General features: G+C 45.4%; 1 protein-coding gene across 5 annotated transcripts in view; it reads left to right on the top strand.

Moving 5' to 3' along the window:
* The window catches only part of Clybl (citramalyl-CoA lyase), a 239,019-nt gene that overhangs the window by 113,265 nt on the left and 99,473 nt on the right, over nucleotides 1-26,281 (top strand). For all 5 annotated transcript variants that reach the window (XR_003734428.2, XM_028868269.2, XM_028868270.1 and 2 more), the window contains exon 2: nucleotides 26,007-26,193. Coding sequence is in view for 4 of the 5 variants with exons in the window: in XM_028868269.2 (XP_028724102.1) it covers nucleotides 26,007-26,193 (187 nt within the window). In the remaining variant the exon portion in view is untranslated. The remainder of the gene's footprint in view (nucleotides 1-26,006; nucleotides 26,194-26,281) is intronic.

Genomic DNA, 26,281 nt, shown 5'->3' with positions numbered 1-26,281 from the left:
TTTTGAAGTACGGGACACAGAGAAGCATCTGCAGGGAAGGACCTGAGTGTAGGATTTTTGTTTGTCTGTTTTTTGGTTGGTTTGTATGAAGAGAGGTCCACGTGTATATGTATTCTTGTAGAGGCCAGAAGACAACTTTCCATGTCTTCAGTAGTCATTAACTTGTGTCTTTGTGACAGGGTCTTTCCCTGGCCTGGAACTCACCACTTACACTAGACAGACTGGCCAATGAGCCAGGGGACCTTCAGACTCTGCCTTCCCAGCACTGGGATTACCACCTTTTTTTTTTTTTTTTTTTTTTTTTTTAATTGTTTTTTTGTTTCTTGAGAGTCTCACTATATAGCCCTGACTGTCTTGGAACTCACTATGTAGACCAGGCTGGCTTCAATCTCACAGAGGCCTGCCATCCCCTGCCTCCCGAGTGTTGGGATTAAAGGCATAGGTCACCACTCCTGGCAGACTAGTCTTGGGACTGGAACTCAGGTCCTCACATTTGTATGGGGGTATGTGTTCAACAACGGAGGTTAGAACACAGTCTCAGGTGCCATTGCTCTGGTGGAGTGAAGGCTCTTATTCTCTGCTGTGTCCATTAGGTTAGCTGGCCCGTGAGGTTCTGGGCATTTTCCTGACTTCACTTCCCATCTCACTGTAGGAGCTCCCAGGATCCACCTGTCTCCACCAGGAGTCTGTGGGAGTCCAGCTCCCGACCTGCACCCACCTTTAGAAGAGTTCTTAGGAGGTGGAGAGAGGAATGAGGAAATATTGGATAGAAAGAGAGACCTAGATGACGAGGAGAAAGATGAGACCTAGGATAGCTTTGGGAGGGCCTGGGTCAATACCCAACTGCCACCTCGTTATTGAAAAGGGCTTTTTATAACATGTCAAGGGGAGAGGCAAAAGACCTCCTCCTTGCAAGATCAAAGCACACCGTACAGCCAAGTGTAGACCCTTCCAAATACCTGGTAAACATGCCCTTAGCCAAATCATCTCCTTGTGCAGCCCTGCTGGGTAAAGCAAGCTCAGATTCTCTGATCCTGAGTAAGATCTCACTAGGAAGCTCTGTGGGTCTCTGTACTCCACCTCCCAACACTGGGATCACAGGCACACATGGCCATGGCAGGTTTTTTATGTGGGTTCTGGGGATTTGAACTCAGGTCCTCAAGCTTGTCCACTCTTACCTACATTGCTCTTACCTCCTCAGCTCCTTATACTGATGTTTAAGAGCCTACAACCCCAATGGTATATTATGCTGTAGGGATGACCAGAGAAAACCAGTAAGAAATTTGACCCTATCACAGAAAGGAATAGACTTGGTTCAGAATTGTCCCTGAGAGGGAAAGCTGCTGAGGCTGGATGGGAGACCACCCCTCTTTGTAATTTGATTACTCAAAACTCTTTTGTTTTTACTATGTTTACCTTTAGCCAGTTTTCCTTGCTTTGTTTGCTACCAGTATATATTATTGTGCATGGTGTCTGACTACTTCTGAAGGCACCATTAGTCAGTCACCAGGCACTGCAGTTCATTATGGATGTCCAGTCAGCTACCAGTGGGCTAATTTGGAAAATACGGTCCTTTCCCGCAAAAGCCATAGGATGCGTGTAAGCTTGCGGAGTGTGTGGCTCTTCATCCCCAGCAGCTGGAGTTAGTGTGCTGCTGGAAGCTGGAGCTGGAATTTAATCCTTAGTGGCCAGGCCGAGTCCCCATTAGGTCTAGTTGTCTGTCACAGGAAGGAGTGAAAGGGAACTTCCGCCTCATGTTCTGGTTCTGGGCTTCTGACATTGCTTCTCTGTGACTATTCTGGACTACAACATAACCCTGAGTCCTTCACCAGATGTTGTCTCAGCTCCTAACAGGAAGAAGAGAATGATAATGGATGTTTTCAATGCACTGGGTTTTTATTTTGCTCAGACTCAAAAGGGAACAAGGCAAAGAGGTTAAAATCTTTTCTTGTTCCATCTGAGTAAGCATGAAGACCTACGATCCTTAATCTGTTGAAAGAAAAATAAGCTTGTGTGTTGTGGGGTTTTGGATTCATTTCTCTTGCCCTGCTCCCATGCTCTGCATTTCTGTAGTCAAATACAGCCTGGACCTTTGTGAGCCAATCGCCTCCTCCTCACCTCTCCCCTCCCCTTCCCTCCCCTGTGATCACACAAAGAGCAGGGAGCCCACAAAAGACTGTTTCTGGGTTTTGTGTTTTAAAAGGATGAAATATGTGCTATACTTAGAAACACAAAACTGATCCCTTAGAACTTGCCCCCAAAAGAAATGTATTGACATCAGGATCGGAAGAATAAGGAAAGTGAGAGAAACTCAGAGTTAAAAAAAATACAGAATGTGAGAGCAGTCCCCGCCAACCTCCCAGCTTAATGGGGGGGGGGGGGCTGCAAGCCTGTTAGTCACAAGGTAATGACAAGGTTCAGACATTGGCTGGGGTTCCCAAGGCCTCCATGCTGACCCTTCTTTTCTGTTGCTATGATTATGGCTAGGGCCTCTCTGTTGTCTACATCCTCTTTCTGAAATGGGACTCCAGGGTGTATACATTGGACTGTGACTAAACCTGGAGAGAGATACTCTATTTCAGGTTATTTATTATTTGTTTGTTTCTTGTGCATGGTGTTAGTGACTGAATCCAGGGTCTTGTATGTGCCAGACAAGTGCTTGACCAACTAAGCCATTCTCCAGCCCTGCACACCCCCCGCCTGTTCCTGTACAGCCTGTACCTAGGAATGTGTTGTCCAGGTGAATGATTTAATGGGCACATTACCTTTGAACCCCAATTAAGGGAAATACTACTCCCTAAAGTAAATTCTCATTTTTTCCTTATAGACCATTTGTTAGGATTCTGTACATGCGTAGCTTGGGGTCCTGTGTCTTCCGTCTTACATCATCAGTGGGCGCTGGCGACAACACACTGCCTCAAAAAGCCGACCCCCACCTCTCTCTCTCTGCGCTCTCTGCTCTGTGTTTTCTCTCTCTGTTCCCTGCTCTGCTCTGCTCCCTCCCCCACCAGGCCTGGCTCCCCTCCTGTCCCCTATTTCTTTCTAATAAAGCTCTTTATAACTCTGGCCTGTGACTTTTCCGCCAGCAACCAGCTCCACCAACCAGTGCCGTTTTACTATCACTATTACCAAAAAATCGCATGCAATTTTACTTCTAAATGTATAAAAAAAAAAAATCTGTGGACATCTGTATCCTCCCTCTCTTATTTGTGGTACCTCTCTGTAATCACCCACACTCTTCCTTCAGACCCTAGAAGCCTGAAATAGTTCCTGTCTGGTCCTTTAATATAGAGTTTTCCAAGTTTTGTTCTAAATTGTTACAAATAGAGTCACTTTTTCTCTGTATTCTTTGCCTGAACCTTTTCTTTGAGAGAGAGAGAGAGGAATGAGAATGAATATGAAGGTACTCCTGCAGTGTACGGTGGAGTCTGGCCCCCCTCGTTGATGCAGGGTCTCCAGGCCTACAGACTCCAGACCCCGCTCTCGCTCTGCTGCTCATCCAGGTGCAGGAAACCTGGGGTTACAGAAGCATGTTGCCACAGCTGGTTTTTTGTTTTTGTTTTTGTTTTTAAAATGGGTTCCTCCAGGCCATCCAACCCAGTCTTATTTGTTTGAAGTTTTTCTGGACAGTGCAAGTGAAAGTGCTGGTGTCTCGGTGTTCACAGTGCCTGGAAACAGCTTTCGTCAAATATGGAATGTGCTATACACCGTTGCAGCTGCCTGTTAGGAAATTTAGATTATGAAATACAATTAGCGGTGTTTCCATGTATAGAACAGACAACAGTGACAGTACCAACCCTTCATAGGGTTGTTATAAAGATTGAGATAATGCAAGTAAAGGACTCATTAAATGCTCTGTGTGTGTGTGTGTGTGTGTGTGTGTGTGTGTGTGTGTGTGTGTGTGTGTGTGTTTGGCTGGAGGATAACCTGCGTGTGGGTTCTGTCTTGTGGGTCACAGATTGAACTGAAGTTGTCAGGCTTGGTGGCAAACATCTTTACATGCTGAGCCATCTTGAGCTCTCAATAAAGAGTCCTTTGAAAATGACAGATGACAGTATTTAATTTCAAAGTGATCTACTATCAATTGTATTCCTGAAGTTTAACCATCTATGTAGACATTCCACACTTACTGATTCCTCTACGTGAAATCTGTGATGATAAGAAATCATCATTCCTTTTTCCACATTACTATATGTAATATATAAATAAAAAGCCAGGGGCAGTGGCACACACTTGAAAAACTACTCTGAGAATTTAGGTTTGTTTGCTTTAATATAGGTGCAGGTGCCAGCCACTTAACACACTGCCCCAGGATGCTGTAGGTACCTAAATAAATATTAGTTAAATAAAAAGTGTAATTTAATTGTCTATCTTTTCAACGGAATTGTCATCTCAAAGGGTCTTTTGAAATAGAGACTATTTGGAATAGAATAATTAATTCGGTTTCATACATTTCTTAGATAGTTTGAAAACGTAAACAGATCTTATCACAAGGTAACTAGAAAAGGAACTTTCCTGGTAGAAAATGTGGGGACCCTGGGCCGCACTGTTTTGCTAAACAACCAGTGTTTATACCTGGGAATTCCCCATGTGCAGGAAATAAACAGAGAGGTCTCAGAGGTGTGAGCAACATTTGTGGAGAAAGGACTTGAGGTGCTAATTGAGATGAAAGTGATGGGCCCCACCTGGGTTCCCACCCTGCAGCGCGATCTGCCTCCCGAATTTGTTCTTCACCCCCCAAGGCGGAACTCACTGTTGCCACCTCTGAGAAGTCCCCTCTGGGGGTTCTGAAGCTCCCTCCCAGCCCTGCCCGGTAAGCCCTGGCCATCCTGGGATCCCCACGGTTGTTTGACCCTGTGTTAACCATTTGGTGTCCAAGGTGCTTCCCTGGGTTGTCACTGTTGAGTGGATCAAATACTAAATAAAAATGTCTGATATTAAAATGAAAGGCAAGACCCTTTTGAAATTCCTTTTTTTTTAAAGATGTAGATGAATATGCAGAGATACCAACTTAGAGCTGATAAAAGCTCATAGAGAAGCGTAGATTTATATATAGCTGGTCCCAGCCATTCCGCTCTGGGGAGGGAGGGAAGGAACGCAGTGGAGAACACATCAAGTCCACATCTGTCTTCCTGGCTCTATGCTGTCCCTCGGTGTGGACGCTGCTCCCATCCCCTTGGGGCAGGTGTTTTCCAGGTGTGGTAAGCTGCTCAGCTCTGTCCATTCTGTGCTGGCCATGTGTTCTACACATGGGGTCAGTTTTTGGGGTGGGTGTCTTCTCCATACCAGGCCCTGTTATTTGTGTGTGAACTGTGCTGGAGATGAGAACCAGCAGCAGCAGACAGACAGACAGACAGACAGACAGACAAGCCGGGGCTGTACCCTGAGCTTCAGCACTAGCCCAGTAGTCAACATAGCAGTTCCCCGATTCTCACAAGCCCACGATCACGTCCAACTTATAAGCTGCATCTGAGCTTCCAGCACTCCCAGGTCGACTGGCTTCCAGAACCTTCTCTTGGTCCATTCTTTCCTTTCCTCTTACCTCCTTTAGAACAAGACCCAGTCAAGGCCTTTCTTCTTCCATGGGACAGACTTTGAGGAGCTGCATGAGCTCAAAAAGCCCTGATCCCTCAGAGTTAAGAATGGTGTTAACGTCCCTGGTCCTCCCTAACCCAGAGCAGTCATCGCACTTCATATGTGGCCAGGCTATAAGGCAGATGTCAGCAGACACAAGCCACAGCCCAGAGGAGTCTGACCTTTTGAAAGGGTTTCTGTGTATATTGATGCTTTTTAAGTTCTTTTGGTGGCTTCTGTGGATTTACATGCAAGTTGAATCCATTGAGTACCATGCACTGTGAGTTTCAGGCAATGAAAAATGAGCTTCATGGTAATTGAGAATGAAGTTAAGGAAGAAATTTTTATTGTTAATCAAGGGCTTAATTGCCTTTGGGACATTTTAAATAAATGCCATGCAGTACTTAAGGAGCGGTGCTGTGTAAGTGAGATGCAAAAATTCTTTAATTAAACCATCAAGGGTATTCCTGATTGAAATGTCCCCCTTTATCTTAACAGTTAAACCTTCTTGATTCATGTAACAGCTCAATCAGGGATGGAATAAATGAAAGGCTCCTTAGAACAAATCAATTGTGTAAATTGACTGCTTATTCCTGGGATAGTTTTCTTATAGCTTCTTTGTATTTATCACAACATTGTGTGTGTGTGTGTGTGTGTGTGTGTGTGTGTGTGTGTGTGTGTGTGTGTGCATTTTGTGTTTGTCTTAAGTCATGTTCAGATTGTGGTTGTGACATGTTCCAAGAAGAATGTAAGGGTTTCCTGGCTGTTGAAAGTGACATTTCTCTAGGCTCCCTAGATTGTCCCTATAATTCATAAGAAGTGCTGTCATTCAGTCAGTCAACAAACATGAGCACAACCAAGCATAAGCTTAATGCTGATAAACTCATCAGTGTAAAGAAATTCAGCAGAGCAGTGACCCAAGGGACTCAACTGATTCCTTCCTATATACGTGGGAAAAAAACAACCAAGAGCAAGTTTAGAAATGAGAAGTTGACTTCTGAGTCACTCAGTTCCAGTCAGTGAATGACTGAAGCTGCTGGCATGGACTCAGTGAATTTATGTGATAAGAAAAAAAGAGAATTGGGGACAGAATTGAAAGGACAGTGACTGGGCACCAAGCTGTCTGCCACGGCTGTGTGCAAGGCGTTTGTTCCCTGAGCACTGGGTCCTCAGCTGTGACGATCCAGCCATGAGCAGAAAATTTGTCACAAAATCCAAGGAAATGGGCTGGTGAGACGGCTCAGTGGGAAAGGGGCCTGCTGCCAATCTTGATAAACGTGAGTTCAAGCCCTAGCTGGGAGTTAACAGGTTAGGAGAAAACCAACTTCTGAATGTTGTCCTTTGAGCTAGACACACATACAAAGAGAGAGACAGAGAGACATACACGGACACACAGAGAGTGGGGAGGGGGGAGAGAGACAGAGACATACACACAGCGACACAGAGAGACACACAGAGAGAGACACACACAGACACAGAGACACATACACAGAAAGAGAGAAAGAGATAGACAGACAGGCGGACAGAGACAGAGAGAGACACATGCACATAGAGAGACACACATACAGAGAGACAGAAAGACAGAGAAAGAGGCAGAGAGAGAGAGAGAGAGAAAGAGACACACACATAGACACATGCACACACAGAGGTAGAGAGAGACAGAGACAAGACCTAGAGACACAGAGAGACACAGATAGACACATACACAGAGGTACAGAGAGAAAGAGAGAGAGAGAGAGAGAGAGACACACACACACACACACACAGAGTTTTTGTTTGTTTTTGAGACAGGATTTACTATGTTACCCTGGCTGGTCTAGAACTGTATGTAAATCTTGAAGGCAAATTTATTTTTATTATTTTAGTTATGTGTATGTGGGGGGTCTGTGGGTACCCACAGAGATCAGAAGTCCCCTGGAGCTGGGGTTACAGGCAGTGTAAGCTACCTGATGTGTGTGCTAGGAATCAAACTCATATCTCAGGAAGAGCAGTATGTGCTCTTAACCACTGAACTTCTGAGTGCTAGGATAAAAAGTATACATTGCATGCTTGGCCCATAAATAACATTTAAAAAAAATTTTTTTTCAAACTTTGAGGAAGATAGATTTGACTTGTTTGTTTTTCAAGACAGGGGTTCTCTGTGTAGTGCTGACGGTCCTGGAACTCACTTTGTAGACCAGGTTGGCCTTGAACTCAGAGATTTACCTGCCTCTGCTGGACTAAGGTGTGTGCCACTGTCGTCTGGTGCAGAGAAACATTGTTCTCAGAACGTACTACACTTTTTTTGGTTCATCGCTTTTGTATTTTGAAACAGGGTCTTGTTCTGAAGCCCAGCTCAGCCTTGAACTCAGTCTCCAGTGTGCTGGAGTATAGAAATATAACATCATGTGTAGTTGGAAGTTTTCTCTGGGTCCCGCCAAGCCCCCGCAGTCCCATGGCCCACTTATAGTATAGTCACTCAGAAGCTTATGTTAATTAAAACTGCTCTGCCATTAGCTCAGGCTAACCACTGACTAGCTCTTACACTTAAACTCAGCCCATCTCTGTTCATCTATATGTCACCACGTGTTCTGTGTCTTCACTTGTGTGCCATTACATGCTGCTCCCTGGACAGCGGGCTGGCATCACCTCACTCTCAGCCTTCCTCTTCCCAGAATTCTCCTTGTCTGTTTATCCCACCTATACTTGTTTTATTTATCAATCAATCAGAGCAACACATTCACAGCACACAGAACATCCCACAGCACATCATGTCCAGCTTAAAACCTTTATTTGTGTGTATGTGGGGAGGGGGGCGCTGTGGATAGGACCCAGGGTCTCAAGCCTACATGCTGGGCAAGCACTGCACCAGAACACCAACTTAGAATACAGGGTTACCTCTGTTTTTAACACTTGAGTACTCAGTAAATAAGGGGTCATAAAGTTATCAGTGAATGGTATTTTTTAAAAAATGAGTCCATATGAAGATTTTCTATATTCAGTGGTTCTGACATTGAGAACTTCCAGTTCTTTGAAAGGGGTTGTATTAGCAAATAAACATGGTATGCACCACGTGCCTTGTGAGTTGAATGTTTCTCACAAGCAGGGATAGGCTGGGCAGTGGTGGTGCACATCTTTAATCCTAGCACTCAGGAGGCAAAGGCAGGTGGATCTCTGGAGTCTGAAGCCAGCCTGGTCTACAGAGTGTGTTCCAGGATAGCTAGGGCTACACAGAGAAATTGTCTCAAAAAATCAAGACAAAGTAAATAAAAAATAAAAAGCAGGAATATGGGGGAACAAAAGACAACATGAAGTCATGTTTGCACATGTTGGTAGATCTAGGACAGGTCATACCCGCCTGCTGTCTGGGACCACACTGGCTGGTATACCCCTGGAAGCTACAGAGAAAGCCTGAGGGATGCCTGTTCTCACTGAAGAGTCCCCTCACAGAGCAGAACTGAAATCTCATTCTGAGCTTTGGTCATGTTTGGAAAGGCTGGCATTCTGTAACCATGCATGTGGTGATCCTGTAGAACTCCATCTGATTCAGAGCTGTTCATTTCATTTTTCATTTCCATGCCTGGGAGGAGGGGAGTGTGTGAACCTGGACAGAGTCACAGTCTGTGAGGAAAGGAAGGAGGCAGAGGCATCCGAAGTTTAAGGTCATTCTTATCTGCACAGGGAATTCAAAGCCAGCCCTCGTCTAAGAGACCTTGCCAGAAAATAACAAAACAAAACAAAGCAAACAAACAAAGCAAACACAGTTTTCATGGTAGAGTTTCCCCCGTGCTAGGCTGGGATGGCCTGGGCTCGGCAAATCCCACTGACTCACTGGCTTAGATGTAAAGAGGTCTCTAGTCAGCCACAGCCAGAAAATCCACTCAGAGCCTCTGGGCTTGCTTAGACCTCTTTGCTGCTGCATGGATTCTGTTTGGTCCTTTCCCCTCGGACCTGTGTGTTCTCTGTGCTGGGCTTGCCCCGGTCATTGGTTCACACAAATTCAGGGCAAGGCTCATTAGCAACCCTGTCTGGAAGGTGCATGTATAGATTCTGCAACTTTCAAACTGAGATTTATTTATTTTATTTGTAGATAGGTTGCCTGTAGACTGCCCCTGGAGGTGCTGGCTGCTTGGGACAGATTGTAATCACAGGAATTAGAGCTGAATTTTCACATCCTGCTCTCCAGCTTGATCTGGCCGTGTTTAAGCAGCATGCATGCAGCTGCATCGATGGCAGGGATTGAAGGGCCCAGTTGTGGGACTGCTACTGGCTGCCTGCAGTGGGCCCTTCCCCTGAGGGATTCTACAAGAGTATCAGGGACAAGGGTGGTGCAGAGACCTGGGGCGTTAGAGGAAGGAAATGTGTGTGATCCTGATAAGGCACCTGTCCGTGGAAATGGTAGTAAGGTTGTGGCGACCTGTTCCTGGAATTCGTCACCAATGCGTCTGGGTTTCTTACTCGTGTGTAACTCAATTTTAAGTATTCCTAAAATGTCTCCTTAAAAGTTCACATTCTTTTCCTAAGAGAAAAATACCCACAGTTCTTAATCCAAAAGCTGCTAGCGGGGAATGTAGGCCAGGAAACGGGTCCTGTGGTTGGGATAGCTGTAGCAAAGAAACAGCTGTTGCTGTCTATGTGTGAGGTGATTCACCCCGCACGTGTGGTCGGGGAGCAGACAGACACCCACCCGTGCTCTTCCCTCAGCCACCGTCTCTCCCGGTTCTGGAAGAGTCATCACCAGCCTGCTGGAAAACAAAGGCAATAAACACACAGCACCCGGTGCCTCAGGCCCTCTCTAGTTCCAGAGGATACTGAGGGCTGGCGGATTGCAGACTAACCAATAGTCTTACGTTGGGTACAGGACATGCTTGACTCTCAGCACAAAGCCAGGCCAATGAGTAGTGTCTCTCACAGTATGGTTTATCATCTACTCAGAAAAAGCATGGCAAGCAGATAAAAAAGAGGAACATAATCAGTCCATGCTGTCATTTTATATCAGTTTGTGTGTGGCTAAACTTTTTTTTTTTTTTCTTTCAAGACAAGGTCCTTACTCTAGTCCTGCTTGGCCTGGAACTCACTATGTAGATCATGCTGGTCTGGAACTCAGAGATCCATCTGCCTCTGCCTCTGCCTGCATAGGGCTGGGATTAAAGGGGCGAGTCACCATGCCCAGCCCAAAGGCTAGACTTTTGGCAGCATTTGTACTGACTTAAATTGCTGGAAATTTATATGGGGAGTGAGGTGAGTGGGTGTTTAAGCATCTCACTTGGCAGTCATGCTTTGACTTGAATGTGTACTTGACACTGGATGCTCACGTTTACACACAGTAGTTTTCAGGCCGTAATTATAATATCTGCTACTTTGTACCTAAGAATGTATTTATTGGTTACTCTGTGAGGTGCAGGACTGTGTACTAGTCATGTGGAGCGGAGCCTTTCGGCTTCCTCTGCTTCCAGAATGCCTTCTACTGAGATCACCCTTGTGTCTTTCTGGAAAAATTCTGCGTTGTCCAACTGCCCGTAAAGGCACTTGCTTAGCATTTTTCTCTGTCATTCTTTTTCTCATTTTTTAAATGTAAAAGAGAAAATTGTTGTAATACAGACACGATTATTTCAACCCTTGTCTCACATCTGTGGAGTTATATTTTAACTTAAAGATACTGTGATCAGGCATTAAAGCTGGAGAATTATGCCTGCTTTCCACCTCTGTCAACTCAGTGACTCTCATTGGCCAGAACACCAATAAGAAATCCAAAAAATAAAGTGAATCAGTTTAGAAATCTATGCTAAGTTTTAAAAGAGAAAAGTGCTTGTCAACATCTAGCTTTTGTAAGTAGGCATGGACACACCAGAAATTTATTCTATTTTTTAAAATAAACTTGAATTTTGAGGATGTTTCTACTTTCATATATCAAGCCTGTAAGGTGTGTTCATGTTGAAGAGACTCTGCTTGCATCATTACGAATGCTTTTTTCTGAAGTACAGAAGTTGGATGCAGGTAGGGCCGTTTAATTTGGAAAACATCAGTGTTCTTTGTTTCCTTCCTGCCCTGACGAGCTTGTTTCATTTTGTAGTTGGGAGTCGTGGGTCATTTTTCTTTCTTTTCTTTTTTTCCCTCTTTTGCTCTACAGTTCACAATAGAAGAAGATAAGAAGATATAGTGGGCTTTTTGTTTTGATTTTGATCTTTTTTCCCTTTCCTTTTATTTTTTTCTTTGCATATTTTTCCCTTTCTAGGGAGAGAATGTTGCTGACCAAATTTAAAACACTTGGGTATTTCAGATCCCTGCAGGGCCATTTTAAGTATTTGGACCTGTAAAGGGCCCCAGTAATAACTACCTGAATTGCTTTTAATTACACAATATAGCTGCATCATTTTACTTCAGATTCCTTTTGATTGATGCTGCAAGGCAATTGTAACCGCGGATGATGGGATTAAGTGCCTCTTGAAGTGACGTTAGCTTCTTGTGGGAACAAAGGGGAAGAGGGGCACTCAGTTCCTTTCTGCCTGAGAAGCCTTTCTCTTCCTTGCCACATAAAGAAACACAATTAACAAACATTATCCCCAGAGGTAAATTGAAATGTCCATGCAGACGAGAAGGGCTCTTGACTGCAATTAGACATATATGATCCAAGGTATTCTGGTCATTCATTAGTGCTAATTGTTTGAGGAAGACGCTCAGAACAAATGATTAAAATGTAGGTACCATAACGAGGATTAAGAGCCGTGTGACAAAACGCGGGCTCCCAGCTGTACTGATGACCCGCCTTGCCGCTCTGATTCAAGGGCTTGCTTGGTGTCGCTCTGTGGTGAGCTCTCCGGTTTGTCCCAAACCTGGTGGTGTTTACAACAAACAATGTCTTTCTTTCTTAATTAGTGGGAACGACTGTGTAAATGGTGGCATTTTATAATTGAATATCCTTTCTGCTCTCTGAGGCCTTTGGGCTGTTATGGAAGGCTGTTGTTGGTTTTGCTGGGAGTCTGCCTAAACTGTTTTTTAGGTTGTGTTTCTTTGCTCTGTTTTCTTTAAAATGTCAGGTGCCAGGGAAGGTGCAGGTGAAAGTTTGCCAGTTTGCAGGTTTGTTTGACTGCTGGAGACTAGGGTAGGTAGCCCATACAGTTCCTATAGAGCTCAGTCTGGCTTTGCCCTTCCTTAGTGGGGGGATGACAGGCTTGCACAGTAGCACCCAGCTCCTTGCCTGCTTTGCCAATAACATCCATCTGTAGTAGGGGAGGAAAATTCACCAGGTCCTTTGGCAGTTGAAACGTCTAGTAGGGTCCCAGAGATCTGACGGAAATTGCCTGGGAGCGGGTTGCCCATGATGGTTGGGATTCCACAGGGTTCCTAATGGCTAAGGGGTTGGGTGATAGATCCATCTGGACTTAAAAGCAACTAAACCCACTGGGGCCAGAGTAAGACTAATTTGGACAGGCAGTTGGTCGTTGAAATACCTCTACCTTGACAGTCCAATTGCTGGTTGAGATCATGAAGTCAGCAAGACAGAGATGAGAGAGACCAAAGAAACTGGAAAGAGAAGGCCTCGATGGAAAAATGGGACAAGGAGACCCTAAAAGACTTGTGAACTTTACTAGGCAAGCTCGGGCTGAAACCAGTGTGGTCCTAAGCCATTTGTAGCTCACAGTCTTCTCTCTGTTCTGTTTCAGTTTCTCCAACATTGGGAGAGGGGTCTTTGGTTCCATGAGAACCAACAACAAGGCCAGGGGGTGTAGCTCACTTGTAGAGTGCCTGCCTCCTACGCAAAAGGCCTCTCACTTAAGCCTGGAACAGTAGCACATGCCTGTAATCCCAGCACTGGGGTGGTAGCACGGGAGGACCAGGAGTTCAAGGTCATCCTCAACTATAGAAAGAGTTTGAGGCCACCCTGTGCTGTAGGAGACTCTGTCTGAAAGGAGAAGAGAAAGCCAGCAAAGGCTTCCAACCTCCAGGGTCTAGCCTTGTCACCCAACAGTACTTCTGAGGTCACTACCTCTTAGCCTGTCGGTGGCCACTCCAAAGGAAGATAACATCAGTATTAGACAAGATACAGGATCGCTTTATAGACTCCATTATCACATTTGGAATGAACACGTACACGCGTCCCTTAACTATCCTTAAAATTAGAGCAGGTTCCAGGAGGCCTTAGCTCAGACAGAGATGGAGAGGGTTAGTTCCTGTAGTCTATTAAACATTGAAGACAAAACAAAACAAAATAAAGTCTCTTTTTAATAAAGTCTCTTTATAATGTGATTTCCTGTTCACATCCATATGTTTCATTTTAATTTTCATCACACTTAGCTCTGAATAATTATGAAGGAGGGAAACTGTCTTAATCTTATTGTGGGCCCCACACAATCAAAGCTGCAGTGCGTGATTCGACATCTCAGCTTGCATTCGCAGCTTTCGTGTGTGTGGTGTGGGTCTGGCAATTAGACCCAAGCTGTATTTTTTCTAAAAAATTATTCAGAGAAAGAGGAGGTGGAGGGAGGGAGAGAGAGAGACAGAGAGAGAGAGAGAGAAAGCACAATATTATATCCTCCCAAAAAATCTACAGACCTGAATAGTTTAGGGACTATGGCCAGCAAAGATATCAAAATTCAAAACTATATAACATTTTGGCCTCATTTTCATTGAGATTGACACTTGAAAGGAATTTTTGAGCAATCTGGAAAGAAACAAGAGATTCTCCTAACCAAGATCAGTTTCATGACAGTTATTATTATTATTATTATTATTATTATTATTATTATTTTAAAGTGGAAGAACCATTTTCTCAAAATTACTGGAGTGAAAAAAGATTCTGCCTTGATTATTTCTCTCTATCAAAGAACCCAGTCTTGAGGAGGCATTAATGTAGCGGCCTTTGAACTTTGCAAAACTGTAACAGGATCGGTCTGGGCTGCTTGGCTTGGTCGGTGGAGTGCTCAGTATTTATCAAAATCCGAGCTCCATCCTAAGCACTGAATAAACAGGGAATGGTAACACACACTGTGATCCCAGTACTTGGAAGGCGAGGCAGGAGGATCAGAAGTTCTAGGTCATCCTCAGCTACATAGTGAGTTTGAGACCAGGCTGAGGTACATGAGGTAAGAAACAGGAGAACCCATGGCTGCATCTAACAGGCCTGCAGTTGTCCTTTTGTGTTGAGTCCCTGCTGGTCAGAGGTTGCAGTCTACCATGGCCTGGCAGCTCTCTCCAAGCTCAGCAACATGGAGGACTTCCCCCCTCTTCCTGGCAGAGAGGGCTTCCTGCTCTCCACCTAGCCTTATCTGGAGGATGTCTCTAGGCCCGGATGCCTGACTTATCTCCAGTGTGACCCTAGATGCAGTTCCCTGCAGAAGCTTTACCCTGGTGCGAATATGGTAATTAGACATTGTGCTAGGAACATTAGGACCGAGTTTTCACAGATGATAACTAAGACTTGTACTAGGAGCTTTATGATAGGAGCGTGCTGTTTAATGCCAGTTAGGTTTTACCCTACCTTCCACACCAGTCCTATCTATCCCTAGACTCTGGAGTGAAGCTGAGCTATCTCACTGAAGCTGTCTCACTGAAGGCTGTCTCTGCTGTGTTCACAGGCTCTCTGTTGTTGCTTCTACCCCTTTGTGCTCATGGACCTCGAGGAAAAAGGGGACCCCACATTTTATGACCTTAAAGGTTTAAAAACATTCTTTTCTAGCTCACATTTACTTATTCACCACTAAAGTTCAGAATGACCCAGAAAACAACGTCTTGGCTTTAACTGTTCCTTTTACCATTGGAACATCCAGTGCTAAGGGAATCTCTTAAGTGGGGATAGTTCTGTGGGTATTTATTTTTATTTAAAAATATTTTACTTTTAATAATTTTTTTTTACTTTATACATTGCTTTATGTATGTGATATCATTTGCCCACCTCATTTCTATAATAGAGGTGCTATTATTTATTAGTGGGTTTATTTCGGTTTTGGTTTATTTGAGTTTATGCCCCTTGCTGGACTGGAATTCAATATGTGGAGGGGGCTGAGTCTCCCAAATGCTGGGATTGTAGGCCTGTGCCACCTGCACACATGCTTATTTTACTCAACTTATTTGTTTTAATTATTTGATTACATATGGGTGTGTGCATACATGCATGCTATGCATGTAGAGATCAGAGGATGATTTGAGGGAGTTGATTGTCTCCTACCTTAGGGGTCCAGAGGTAGAACTGAAGTCTTTAGACTTGGCAGCAAACACTTTTAAAATTTATTTGTTTCTGTGAAAGAGTCTCATGGCATTGCCCAGGCTGGCCTTGAACCCTTAGACTCCAGGTTCAAGTGATTCCTTTGCCTCAGCTTCTCAAGTCTGTGGAACTTGTGCCTGCCACACCTGGCTAGTGGGTAGCTTTGGTGTTGCTATGGGAGCATGATTTCCCATACTCTCCACTGGGCTGTTTTTAATATATTTCCTACTAAATATTGTCTTTTCTGCACTAGGTTTTAGAATGAGATATTGGGAATTTGAACACTGAACAATTGAGCTAGATCTGTTCTAAATGTTTACCTTGGGCTAGTTGTGGAAATCATTTTCCTGTCCCAACAGCCTGCTCCCAAATAATCATCAGTGGCTTCCGAAATAACTGACTTGGAGACTTAATATAAATTATAAGTGCTTGGCTAATAGCTGAGGCTTGTTACTAACTAGCTCTTACAACTTAAACCCATTTCTAATAATCTATGTGCTACCCCATGGCTCGTGGCTTTTAACTCTATCCCATTTTGTATGTCCAGCTTGTTCTCCATCTGGCCTGGCGATTCCCTTGACTCCACCCTTCTTCATCTCATCATTCTCAGTTTTGCTTTCCCACCTAGCTTTATCCTGCTCAGCTATTGGCTAGTCAGCTTGTTTATTAAATCAATCACAGTGACATATATTCATACCATGTACACAAGGATTATTCCACAGCACTTCCTCTCTGGTGATGCCCTGAGTTTCAGGATCCAACGCTGTGAATGGTCTCTTTTGAGACATAGGGAAACTTGACTGGCAGGTCCTTTAGGTTTTTAATTACAATTGGCCAGACACTTTGACATGCCTGCAAGTACTGTGCCTCGGTTCCCTTGCAGTGGGGTGACCCTTGAGAATCCACATTTAGTCTCAAGCTGAGTCCCAGGAAGCCCGCCTTGGACTACAGTCTAAATGCACTATTGAGGTCTGACATCTTGCTGTTCGTGTTGGAATACACTGTCAGTCTCAGCTTGGGAAGGTAGAAGCAGGGATATCTCCGGGGCAGGGATTGGGGGGTGACATCCATTTGAGCCCTTTGTGTTTTCGGGAACCCCAGAAAGAACAGATACTGACTTCATTGTGTTCTTCATGTGGCTGGTGAGGATGTGAGGTTGCCCCACCTTTTTATTGAGATGGTATCCCATTCTGTAGCCCTGCTTGGTTGTGGAACTTGAACTCAAGAGACCAGCCTGCCACTGATTCCTCAGTGCTGGGATTGGAGATAGAAGCTGACACTAGGGTGTTTCTCTCTTGATCCCATGTCACACCAGGGGGAAAAAACTAGTTTTCTACTCACATAAAACTCTCTCCTTCTCTCACCAAGAACAAGAAAGTGTAGGATTAAGAAGAGTAACCACTGGGCGATGGTGGCGCACACCCTTAATCCCAGAACTCAGGAGGCAGAGCAGGCGGATCTCTGTGAGTTCGAGGCCAGCCTGGTCTACAGAGTGAGATCCAGGACAGGCACCAAAGCTACACAGAGAAGCCCTGTCTCAAAAAACCAAAAAGAAGAAGAAGAAGAAGAAGAAGAAGAAGAAGAAGAAGAAGAAGAAGAAGAAGAAGAAGAAGAAGAAGAAGAAGAAGAAGAAGAAGAAGAAGGAGTAACCACTAACAGGCCTGTGCTCTCATCGGCCCCCAAAATCCAAAATAAAGCAAGGAGTTATGCATGCATGCACACACACACACACACACACACACACACACACACACACACACGTATACACAAATGCACACTCAAGCACACACTCCTCTCTCCACCCCTACCCCTTCTCCTTCACCTCCCCTTTCCTCCCTAACTTGTACTTTGCCATTAGCCCAGCCTCCATCCACTCTATCTCCCATCTTTATTCTCCCTCATCCTCTTTCTTTTCTTCCCCTCTACTCTCTGGTGCCTTTGACGTCCTCGGCCTCCTTACATTGGGCTGGTCTGTCCTGTACCCCTCACCCTTGCTTTTCACATTCCTTTTGGACAAATGTCTCCGAGGGGCTACCAAATGCCCCGAAGCTGAGCCACTCTGGAAGTGACTGGTGCTGTAGTTATTGGTAAAGACAGGCAGGCTGTAAGCCTGGGTCTCCGTGGGATCCACTCGAGATTTGTGCAGTTGCATGGGGGCTTTCCCTGTTCCTCCAGCTTGCCACTTTTTCCAATCCATGCTCGCACCTGGACAACTACAGCTTGGTGGCCACACCTAATGGACTCACTGGGAGACCGTGAGGTACTTCTGAATGATTACCTTCCATGTTTGTGTAGCCCATAGCCCTTACTTAAGAAGGGCTGGCTTATGGCAGGCTGCGTTTATTGTCTGCATGCTTGATCCTGAATTTGAATAGCCCTGGGTATGTGTTGTCATGGGGCATGGATGCACCAGGCCAAACAGATTTGGTACTGTTCTTTATGAGATGTTACATTGTCCAGGCTAAACTTCAATTCCTGGGCTCCTGCCTCGGGCTCTCATGTAGCTAGGATAATAGCTTCTTGCCACTGTGCTCATCTCTATTATTATTGTCGCTGTTATTAGGCAATGTCAGGGATTGAACCCAGGGCCTCATCCATGTTAGACAAATGCTCTACTGCTGAGCTCTGTAGCCCCAACCCTTCAGCTTCTTTAGTTTTTCTTATTTTTATAGTAAAATACACAGAGCATTAAAAAAACCCAAAACATGTTATCCATTTTTAGTTGTACAGTGGTTTGAGAGTATTTAAAACATGCAGCTATCACCACTGCCCATCCTCTATCTCCTAAACTTTTGTTTTTTTCCCAATCAGAGACTCCACACCCTTTAATCAACAGTTCACACCTTTCTTCCTCCTCTCCCTACCTTCTGATGACCACCACTCAACTTTCTGGAGTTTGGTTTGCTTTAGTGTGTGGTGTTTGTGTGTGGTGTGGTGTGTGTGTGGTGCGGTGTGTGTGTGTGTGGTGTGGTGTGTGTGTGTGTGTCTGTGTGTGTGTGTCTGTGTGTCTGTGTGTGTGTCTGTGTGTCTGTGTGTTGAGGTGGTTTCAATATACAGCCCAGGCTGGCCCTGGCCTGGTCACCCTCCTGCCTGCCTGACTTCTCTAGCGACCTCCTGGATTAGGACCATGCACTACTTATCTCTTTGTTCCTGGCTTCTTCCATGCTGTGCACTACTGTGGGATGTTCTCTATGCTGTGAATGTGTTGCTCTGATTGGTTAATAAATAAAGTGTTGATTGGCTAGTAGCCAGGCAGGAAGTATAGGCGGGACAAAGAGAGAAGAGAATGCTGGGAACAGGAAGGCTGGGGAGGAGACGCTGCCAGCTGCCGTGATGAGGAGCAGGATATAAAGTACTGGTAAGCCACGAGCCACATGGCAAAGTATAGATTAATAGAAATGGGTTAATTTAAGATAGAAGAACAGTTAACAAGAAGCCTGCCATGGCCATACGGTTTGTAAACAATATAAGTCTCTGTGTGTTTACTCGGTTGGGTCTGAGCAGCTGGTTGCGGGACTGGCGGGTGAGAGAGATTTGTCCTGACCCTGGGCCAGGCAGGACTGGAGAAAACTTCAGCTACAAATGGTACCCAACATGGGGCTCGGACCCATGACCCTGAGATTAAGAGTCTCATGCTCTACCGACTAAGCTAGCTGGGCCCGCCGAGGGATAAGAAGGTGGTCTTAGCTTTTGGCTACTGCTCTCTGATCTCCGGGCTTTTAACTTTGCATTTGGCTCTGTGTTTCTTATTTAATAAAGCCAATCAGAATTACACCTACAGTGTACAGACTAAGTTTAACATGGTATCTGTTGCCTTTCCCATTTTGTGTAAGCAGAGACTCCTTTGTCAGGGTCATGCATAGCAACTAGCTTTGTCCCTTTGCGTCCTCGTCGTCTGAGGAAGTACCACTGCAGGTGCCTCTCCATTGCTGCTGAAGCCAGGTGTGGAACTCAGGACTGCAATTCCAGCAGGTAGAAGGACTTTTAGGCCAACCTGGGCTGCATAGCGAGACCATGCCTGAAGTAAAGAAGGGTGCTGTCGCTGGGTGTTGCGTCTGCCTTTCACTCTATAAATATTACTTTCCTAGGGGTTTCCCTCAGAGAGACAAGAGTAGATCAGCAGGGAAATGCAGCCCTCCAGCTCATGCTTGACATGTGGACTAGCAGAGAGGCCTCAAGGCAGAGAGGCATGGCCCATGGGTCATGCATTAGAAGTGAACCCCACGTGGACCTCCCACCACCCTGTACATGTCTGCTTTGGACACAAGTCTTTCTTCATTTTGGCCCTAATGGAGCTTAAAAGAGGTGCTCTTTTGTTCATTGGGGTTTTGTATTGGAAATACTTTCTCAGCTTTTCTGAACCAGCCACACACTCATCTGCAGCTTCTACAGATCTCGAGAAGAGCCTTGTCTGCCTGCAGGACAAATAGCTGTTGTGTGGCTCTTCCATCCTTGGAACACTCCCCCTGGTCTATGCACTGTTGCCATAGTAACCAAAACAGCTTTTCAAACTAGGGAAGGAATCTCTCGTGGGCACTTGGGAACTTAGCAAAGTGAGAACATAAGTGGCTCAGTTATAGATGCTGGCGCAGATAACTGCCTATTAATAGCGTAAGCCAAGTGGAAATTAGTAGGTGAGTTTTGCTGTTGTTTGGAGGGTGGGAAGGATGCACTGATGGGTTCTTATTATTACTTAACACACAGATTCTTCAGTACCTATGTCCATTGCTAGACAAGGTCAGAACTCAATTTTTTTTTGTTGTTGCTTGCTTGTTTGTTTGGTTTTTTTTTTGTTGTTGTTTTGTTTTTTCTTCAGTGCTAGAAGTGAGACTAGAGTCTTGAACATACTAGACAAATGTTCTACCCCTGGGTGACACGCCCACCCTTGTTTTTTTTTTTATGTGCAGCATGTGTGTGAGTGCATGTGCATGTGTGTGCACAGCATGAAGGCTAGAAGACAACCTTGGGTGGTGTTCTCAAGAATGTCATCCATCTCCTTGGAAACGGGATCTAGGCCTGGAGCTCACCAAGCAGGCTACACTGGATGGGCAGTGATTCCCAGGGATCCTTTGGTCTGCTTCCCCAGCTTTGGGATGACAAGTGTGCACCTCCATGTCTGACACTTTGACCTCCGATTCTCATGACTGGGAGACAAGCACTCTACAGGCTGAGCTATCTCCCCAGGCTCCCTCCACCCTATTTTTATTTTTTTATTCTCGAGGCAGTGTCTTGTGCAGCTCTGGTTTGCCTGTAACTTGCTATGAAGCATAGGCTAGCACTGAACTGGCAGTGGTCCTGCCTCTGCCTCTGAGAGCGGGGATTACAGGCACACTCCTTTATTTGTGGCTCTGTCTGTTGAGCAGAAGCACTTGTATCGGGGCAGCTTCCACACACTGGGAAGCTGTAGCTCTGGCCTGTGCACTTAGCTGCCCACTAGAGCCATGAAGGGACCTAGGAAAGGCCTGAAGCCTTGGTGTCACCTGCACCAATGATGCCGCATCAGCGCTGGTGCACACGAGCCGGCCTGGAACTCCAGGGTGAAGGCACACCCTTGACTCTGCCTCCAAAAGGAACTCCAGAATGAGCCAGTATGAAGCAGAGTGGAGTTAATTCTTTAAAAGGAGATTTAGTTGGACAGGTTTGTTGGTTTGTTTTTTGTTTCAAGACGGTATTTCTGTGTGTAACAGCTCCAGTTGTCCTGGAACTCACTCTGTAGACCACCAGCCTGACTTTGAAATCAGAGATCTACCTGCTTCTGCCTCCCAAGTGCTGGGATTAAAGGTACACCACCACCTTTTTGTTTTATTTTGAAGACAGAGCCTCACTTGTAACTCTGGCTGGTCTGGAACTCTGTGTAGACCAGGCTGCTTTGGGACTCACTGAAATCTGTCTACCCTCCTGAGTGCTGGGATTAAAGGTGTGCTCTGTCATGCTCAACTCCTGAATTGATTATTTGTGTTGTGTGTTATTGCTTTAGGACAGGGTCTCATTGGCTGAGAATGACCTTGAACTACTGATCCTCATGCTGGGGTTACAGGTGTGTACTGCCATCCCTGACTAAATTTGATAAATCTTTAAAAGCTCTCTGGTAGTGGTTATATTGATTCTTAGCTTGAGAGCCCTACCCCTGGACCTAGATACAGAAATAGGTAACTAGGTGAGGGGAGGGAAGAAAGCCGAGGATGGGTCAGGCCGGGAGGGGCTTCCCTCTGAAATGTCACCTCCAAAAAGGGTTGCTCAGTCGAGAGAACTCACCATAAGGCTACCACATTTTTTTTCAACTCATGCTTTGCATATTGTTTGAACACATTTACATGTTGACTGTGAAGCAGCCATAACTCCAAGCGTGTAAGAGAAAATAAGTTTGGTCTTGTCACCTATTGTGGTTGTATTCATAGCGGTACCAGCGCTGAACACAACTCAAGCACAGGACAGATTTGGGAGCAGCCAGGGATGGGAGAGGAAAAGAGGGGAGGCTGCAGAGACCTCCCTCCCTCTGTGGAATGAAGGCTGCTGTGCTGGAGGCCCCTAGAGATCTCAGGTCCACAGTAGAACCTGAAACTCAGACCCCTCCACACTTTTCTTTTATGTCAAGCACGTCCTGTCCTTTCTCAGTCCTCATTGTATTCCAGCCTTGAGCCTTCCTGGCCCTGTCTCGCGGCCGTTCTGTTGGATGTCCCTCTCTGGACCTCTGGGTAGGCCCTTTGCTGTGGGGACACCTCTCCACCATGTCTGGTGGCCTGCAGCCTGGGGCCTTTCCCTGAAGCAGCAGCAGCAGCGTAGACGAGGTCCCTGGAAAGGGCCGCAGCAGGGATGGCCCACAGTGTCTCTGGGACCTGGACAGACGGCAGTGGGAGGTCCCTCTGTCCTTGCCACCTGGTGTTTGTCCTTCTCCCACTTCAGTCAGTCAGAACATTAGGACAAACACACTTTCAAATCATTTGCCTTTATGTTTTCTAACTACATTTTGCCACCATTTTGAACCTTTGAAATGTGTTTATTAGTTTGTTTATCAGCCAATTATAAAAGGAATAAGAAAGGAGTGTGACATCACTTCTGATAAATGTTTAAAATAAGGGAAACATGTGGAGGCAGAAAGTACTAACCCCAACATCCACACTTCAGAGCCACCCCTAATCGAATTTCATGGAACTTCCTACCAGGTATTTCTCATTGGACATTTCACTAAGATACGATGCATTTATAACGTTACATCTTCCATTTAAAAGACTAGCCCAAGGGGCCAGGGAGATGGCTCAGTGGGCCAGGGCTTGCTGTGGGAGCCTGATGACCCGGGTTTGACCTCCAGAACTACACAAAGGCAGGAGGAGGGAACCGTCCCTTCTATGCACATGCCCACCCATACTCATACACAGAGGTGATAAATAAATAAATAACGTGCAATTAAGGTATCGATTGAAACTTTCTTCATTTAACATTAAATATCTTTGTAAATATTTTTCAGTTTTCAATTGAAGCAAAATTGACAAGACATATTGAAAGTGTACACTGTGATGTTCTGATATAGATATACATTATGAAATTACTCATTAAATAATTGGCACATCCATTACCTCTCATAGTTAATGCATATTTGATGAGAATAATTAAAATCTACTCTCTTAATAAGTTGGAAGTATATGATATATTGTTAGTATAATCTCCGGGATTTATCCGTCTTTTAGCCACAGGTTTGAACCCTGGACCAACATCTTCCCACTTTCTTTACCTTTCTTTGCCTCCTCCTCACAGTTTGTGACCTTAATTCTAAGAATAAGAGGTGGACCGTGTGTGTGTGTGTGTGTGTGTGTGTGTGTGTGTGTGTGTGTGTGTGTGTGTACACGGGCATGGGGGTCAACGTCTTGAGTGCTCTCTGCTTTAGTTTTTGAGAGGAGGTCTCTCACTGAGCCTGAAGCTCACAGATTTGACTGGAGCAGCTGGCCAGCAAGTCCTAGGGATCCTCCTGTCTTTGCCCCTCACCCATGCTGGAATTATGGGCACACATCACTGCAGAGTCTTGTAGGTTTAAACATTTTGGAACTCCAGAACCCAGTTTGGTGTTGTTTTTTGTTTCTGTTTTGAGGTTTTTTTTTATGTGTCACAGGCTGGACTCAAACTCAAGACCTCCCTGCCTTGGCTACCCACTTGGTGCTGCTGCTGCTCTCCCCCCCACCCCCGCCCCCCCCGCCCCCCCCACCCCCACCCCAATCTCGAGGCCTGGCTAGCTCCTGTGTAGCCATATATGAACTGATCCTCCTGCCTCACCTCCTAGGTAGTGGGATTGCAGATGTAAACTACCATGTCTTGTTTATGTATTGTTGAGAATCAGCCCAAGGCTTTGTGCATCCTAGGTAAACACTTGACCCACTGAACTACATCTGTAACACCTGTCTCAGTCTCTTGAGTACTGGGATTATGGGCACGGCCCACTATGCTGAGCCTTGAAATTCTGGAGTTCACTGAAGGCCTCTCATGGACCATTTTGGGTTGGTTTGAATTTTTACTGCCCCCACTTCTCAGTCATGTCTTAGCTGTGTATATGTTTGGAATGATTTGCACATTGCCTGATGGACTCAGGGTAAACCAAACCAAGACAATATTCTCCAAATATTAGGGTCTGTGTTTTGATCACTGCTGGGAGCAAAGAGGTTGATGCTGTTGCTACAACAGCAAGTGTGGTCTTGAGTTCCAAGCCTTGGGCTCTAGAACAAGGCCCTGTCAAGGAAAAACAACAACAACAATCACCTCAAAACATAATAGTTGCTGTAACATCTTCACCTAATGGAACCATCATCAGGCATTTTTCTGAGTTGGCCTTTACTGATTGGCTTTTTCCTTGTAAGGTCCATATTTTCCTATTTCTTTGTACGGCTTCTGATTTTTGATGTTGAAAACTGAGTGTATGTGAATCTAAACATGTACTAAGTATGTGACTCAGATTCCCCAAGGTTTACCCTGAGTCTGAGACCAACCTGGGCACCATAGTGATGAGCCAAGGCTGTGTAATAAGACCCATCTCAAAAAAGCCAAAAAAAATAGGTGGGCTGTCAGCGATTCGCTGGTCTGGGGCTAAACTTGCCTCGGAACTGAGACAGGACTAGCTCCTTTTTAGGAATGGAACTGGGTAGGTTTCTCTTGGTTTTATGGAACTCTGCAGGTGGTAACCTGCAGCTTCAAGCACCGGCCAGCTGGGGAGGAAGCTGAGGGCAGGAGCCGCCTAGGCCTTTGGAATTTGCCCCACGTGAGCGCCAGATATTGGTGAAATTATTAAGGCCACTCCACTTAGTTAAAAGAGAGATTTATCTAGTGGTGTAACTTACAAATGAAGGGATAGGTAGGTTACGGGTTCTGGGAAAGACACAGCGCAGTCCGGCGGTGTTCTCTGGAGAACTGTCCTCCGTCTACCTCTAGCGTCCAGGGTCCAGGAAACAAGAGAGCACAGTGCACCCAGATCTCCAGTCTTCAGGGCTCTCCCTTGGCCCCGCCTTGTAGGCATGATAGTTACTGAAGCCTCAATGGGGGGTGGAACTTCCAGACCAAAGCTAAAATGGCTACCCACTACACATGCCTTTAATCCCTGAGCTCAGGAGGCAGAGGCAAGTGGATCTTTGTGAGTTCAAGGCCAGCCTGCTCTATGTAGTGAGTTTTAGGACAGCCAGAGCTGCATAGTGGGACCTTGTCTTGAAAACAAACAGAAAAGCCAAAATAGGGTGAGAGAAATGGCTTAGCACCTAAGACTGTATACTGCCCTTGCAGAAGACTGAATTCGGTTCCTAGCATCAACTCTGGTCGCTCATAACCACCTGTAACTTCAGCTGTAAGGGACCCCAAAGACCTCTTCTGGTCTCCTCAGGCTACTGTATTACTTATATGCTCATATGTTACCCCCTTCCACCATCACATACATGTAATTTAAAATTTTTAAATATTTTTAAAAAGCCAAAATGAATGAATGGATAAGTGAAGAGTTCATTCACAAATTTATTTATTTATTTTTACTTTTTAAATTTTATTTAACTTTATTTTGTGTGCATTGATGTCAGATCCCCTGGATCTGGAGTTACAGACAGTTGTGAGCTGCTTTGTGGGTACTGGGAATTGAACCCAGGTTCTCTGGAACAGCAGCCAGTGCTCTTAACCACTGAGCCATCTCTCCAGCCCCCCACCCCTGATCCCTGACCCCGACTCCCATTCACAAATTTGTAAGTGCAGAATTCTATTTTGGACTAACCCTAGTTTACCTCTCTTGCAGGAAGGCATCTCTTGTGGCCAGTATCTGCAGACCTGGGTATAGCTCCTTGTCCAATCACAAGTATATTCCTCGGCGGGCAGTGCTGTATGTGCCTGGGAATGACGAAAAGAAAATAAGGAAAGTTCCATCCCTGAAAGTGGATTGTGCGGTGCTGGACTGCGAGGATGGTGTGGCTGAAAACAAAAAGGTAATGGCGTGGTTTTCCGAGGGGGAGCTGGCTGGAGTCCACTGCTCCTGAACTAGCATGGTTTGCCGTTGGCAAAGCATCGTCCTCA

The sequence above is a fragment of the Peromyscus leucopus genome, chromosome 9, assembly GCF_004664715.2.
Source record: "Peromyscus leucopus breed LL Stock chromosome 9, UCI_PerLeu_2.1, whole genome shotgun sequence".
NCBI classification, from domain to species: domain Eukaryota; kingdom Metazoa; phylum Chordata; class Mammalia; order Rodentia; family Cricetidae; genus Peromyscus; species Peromyscus leucopus.
The sequence above is the reverse complement of the archived record's forward strand: the minus strand, read 5'-3'. Positions and strand labels throughout refer to the sequence as shown.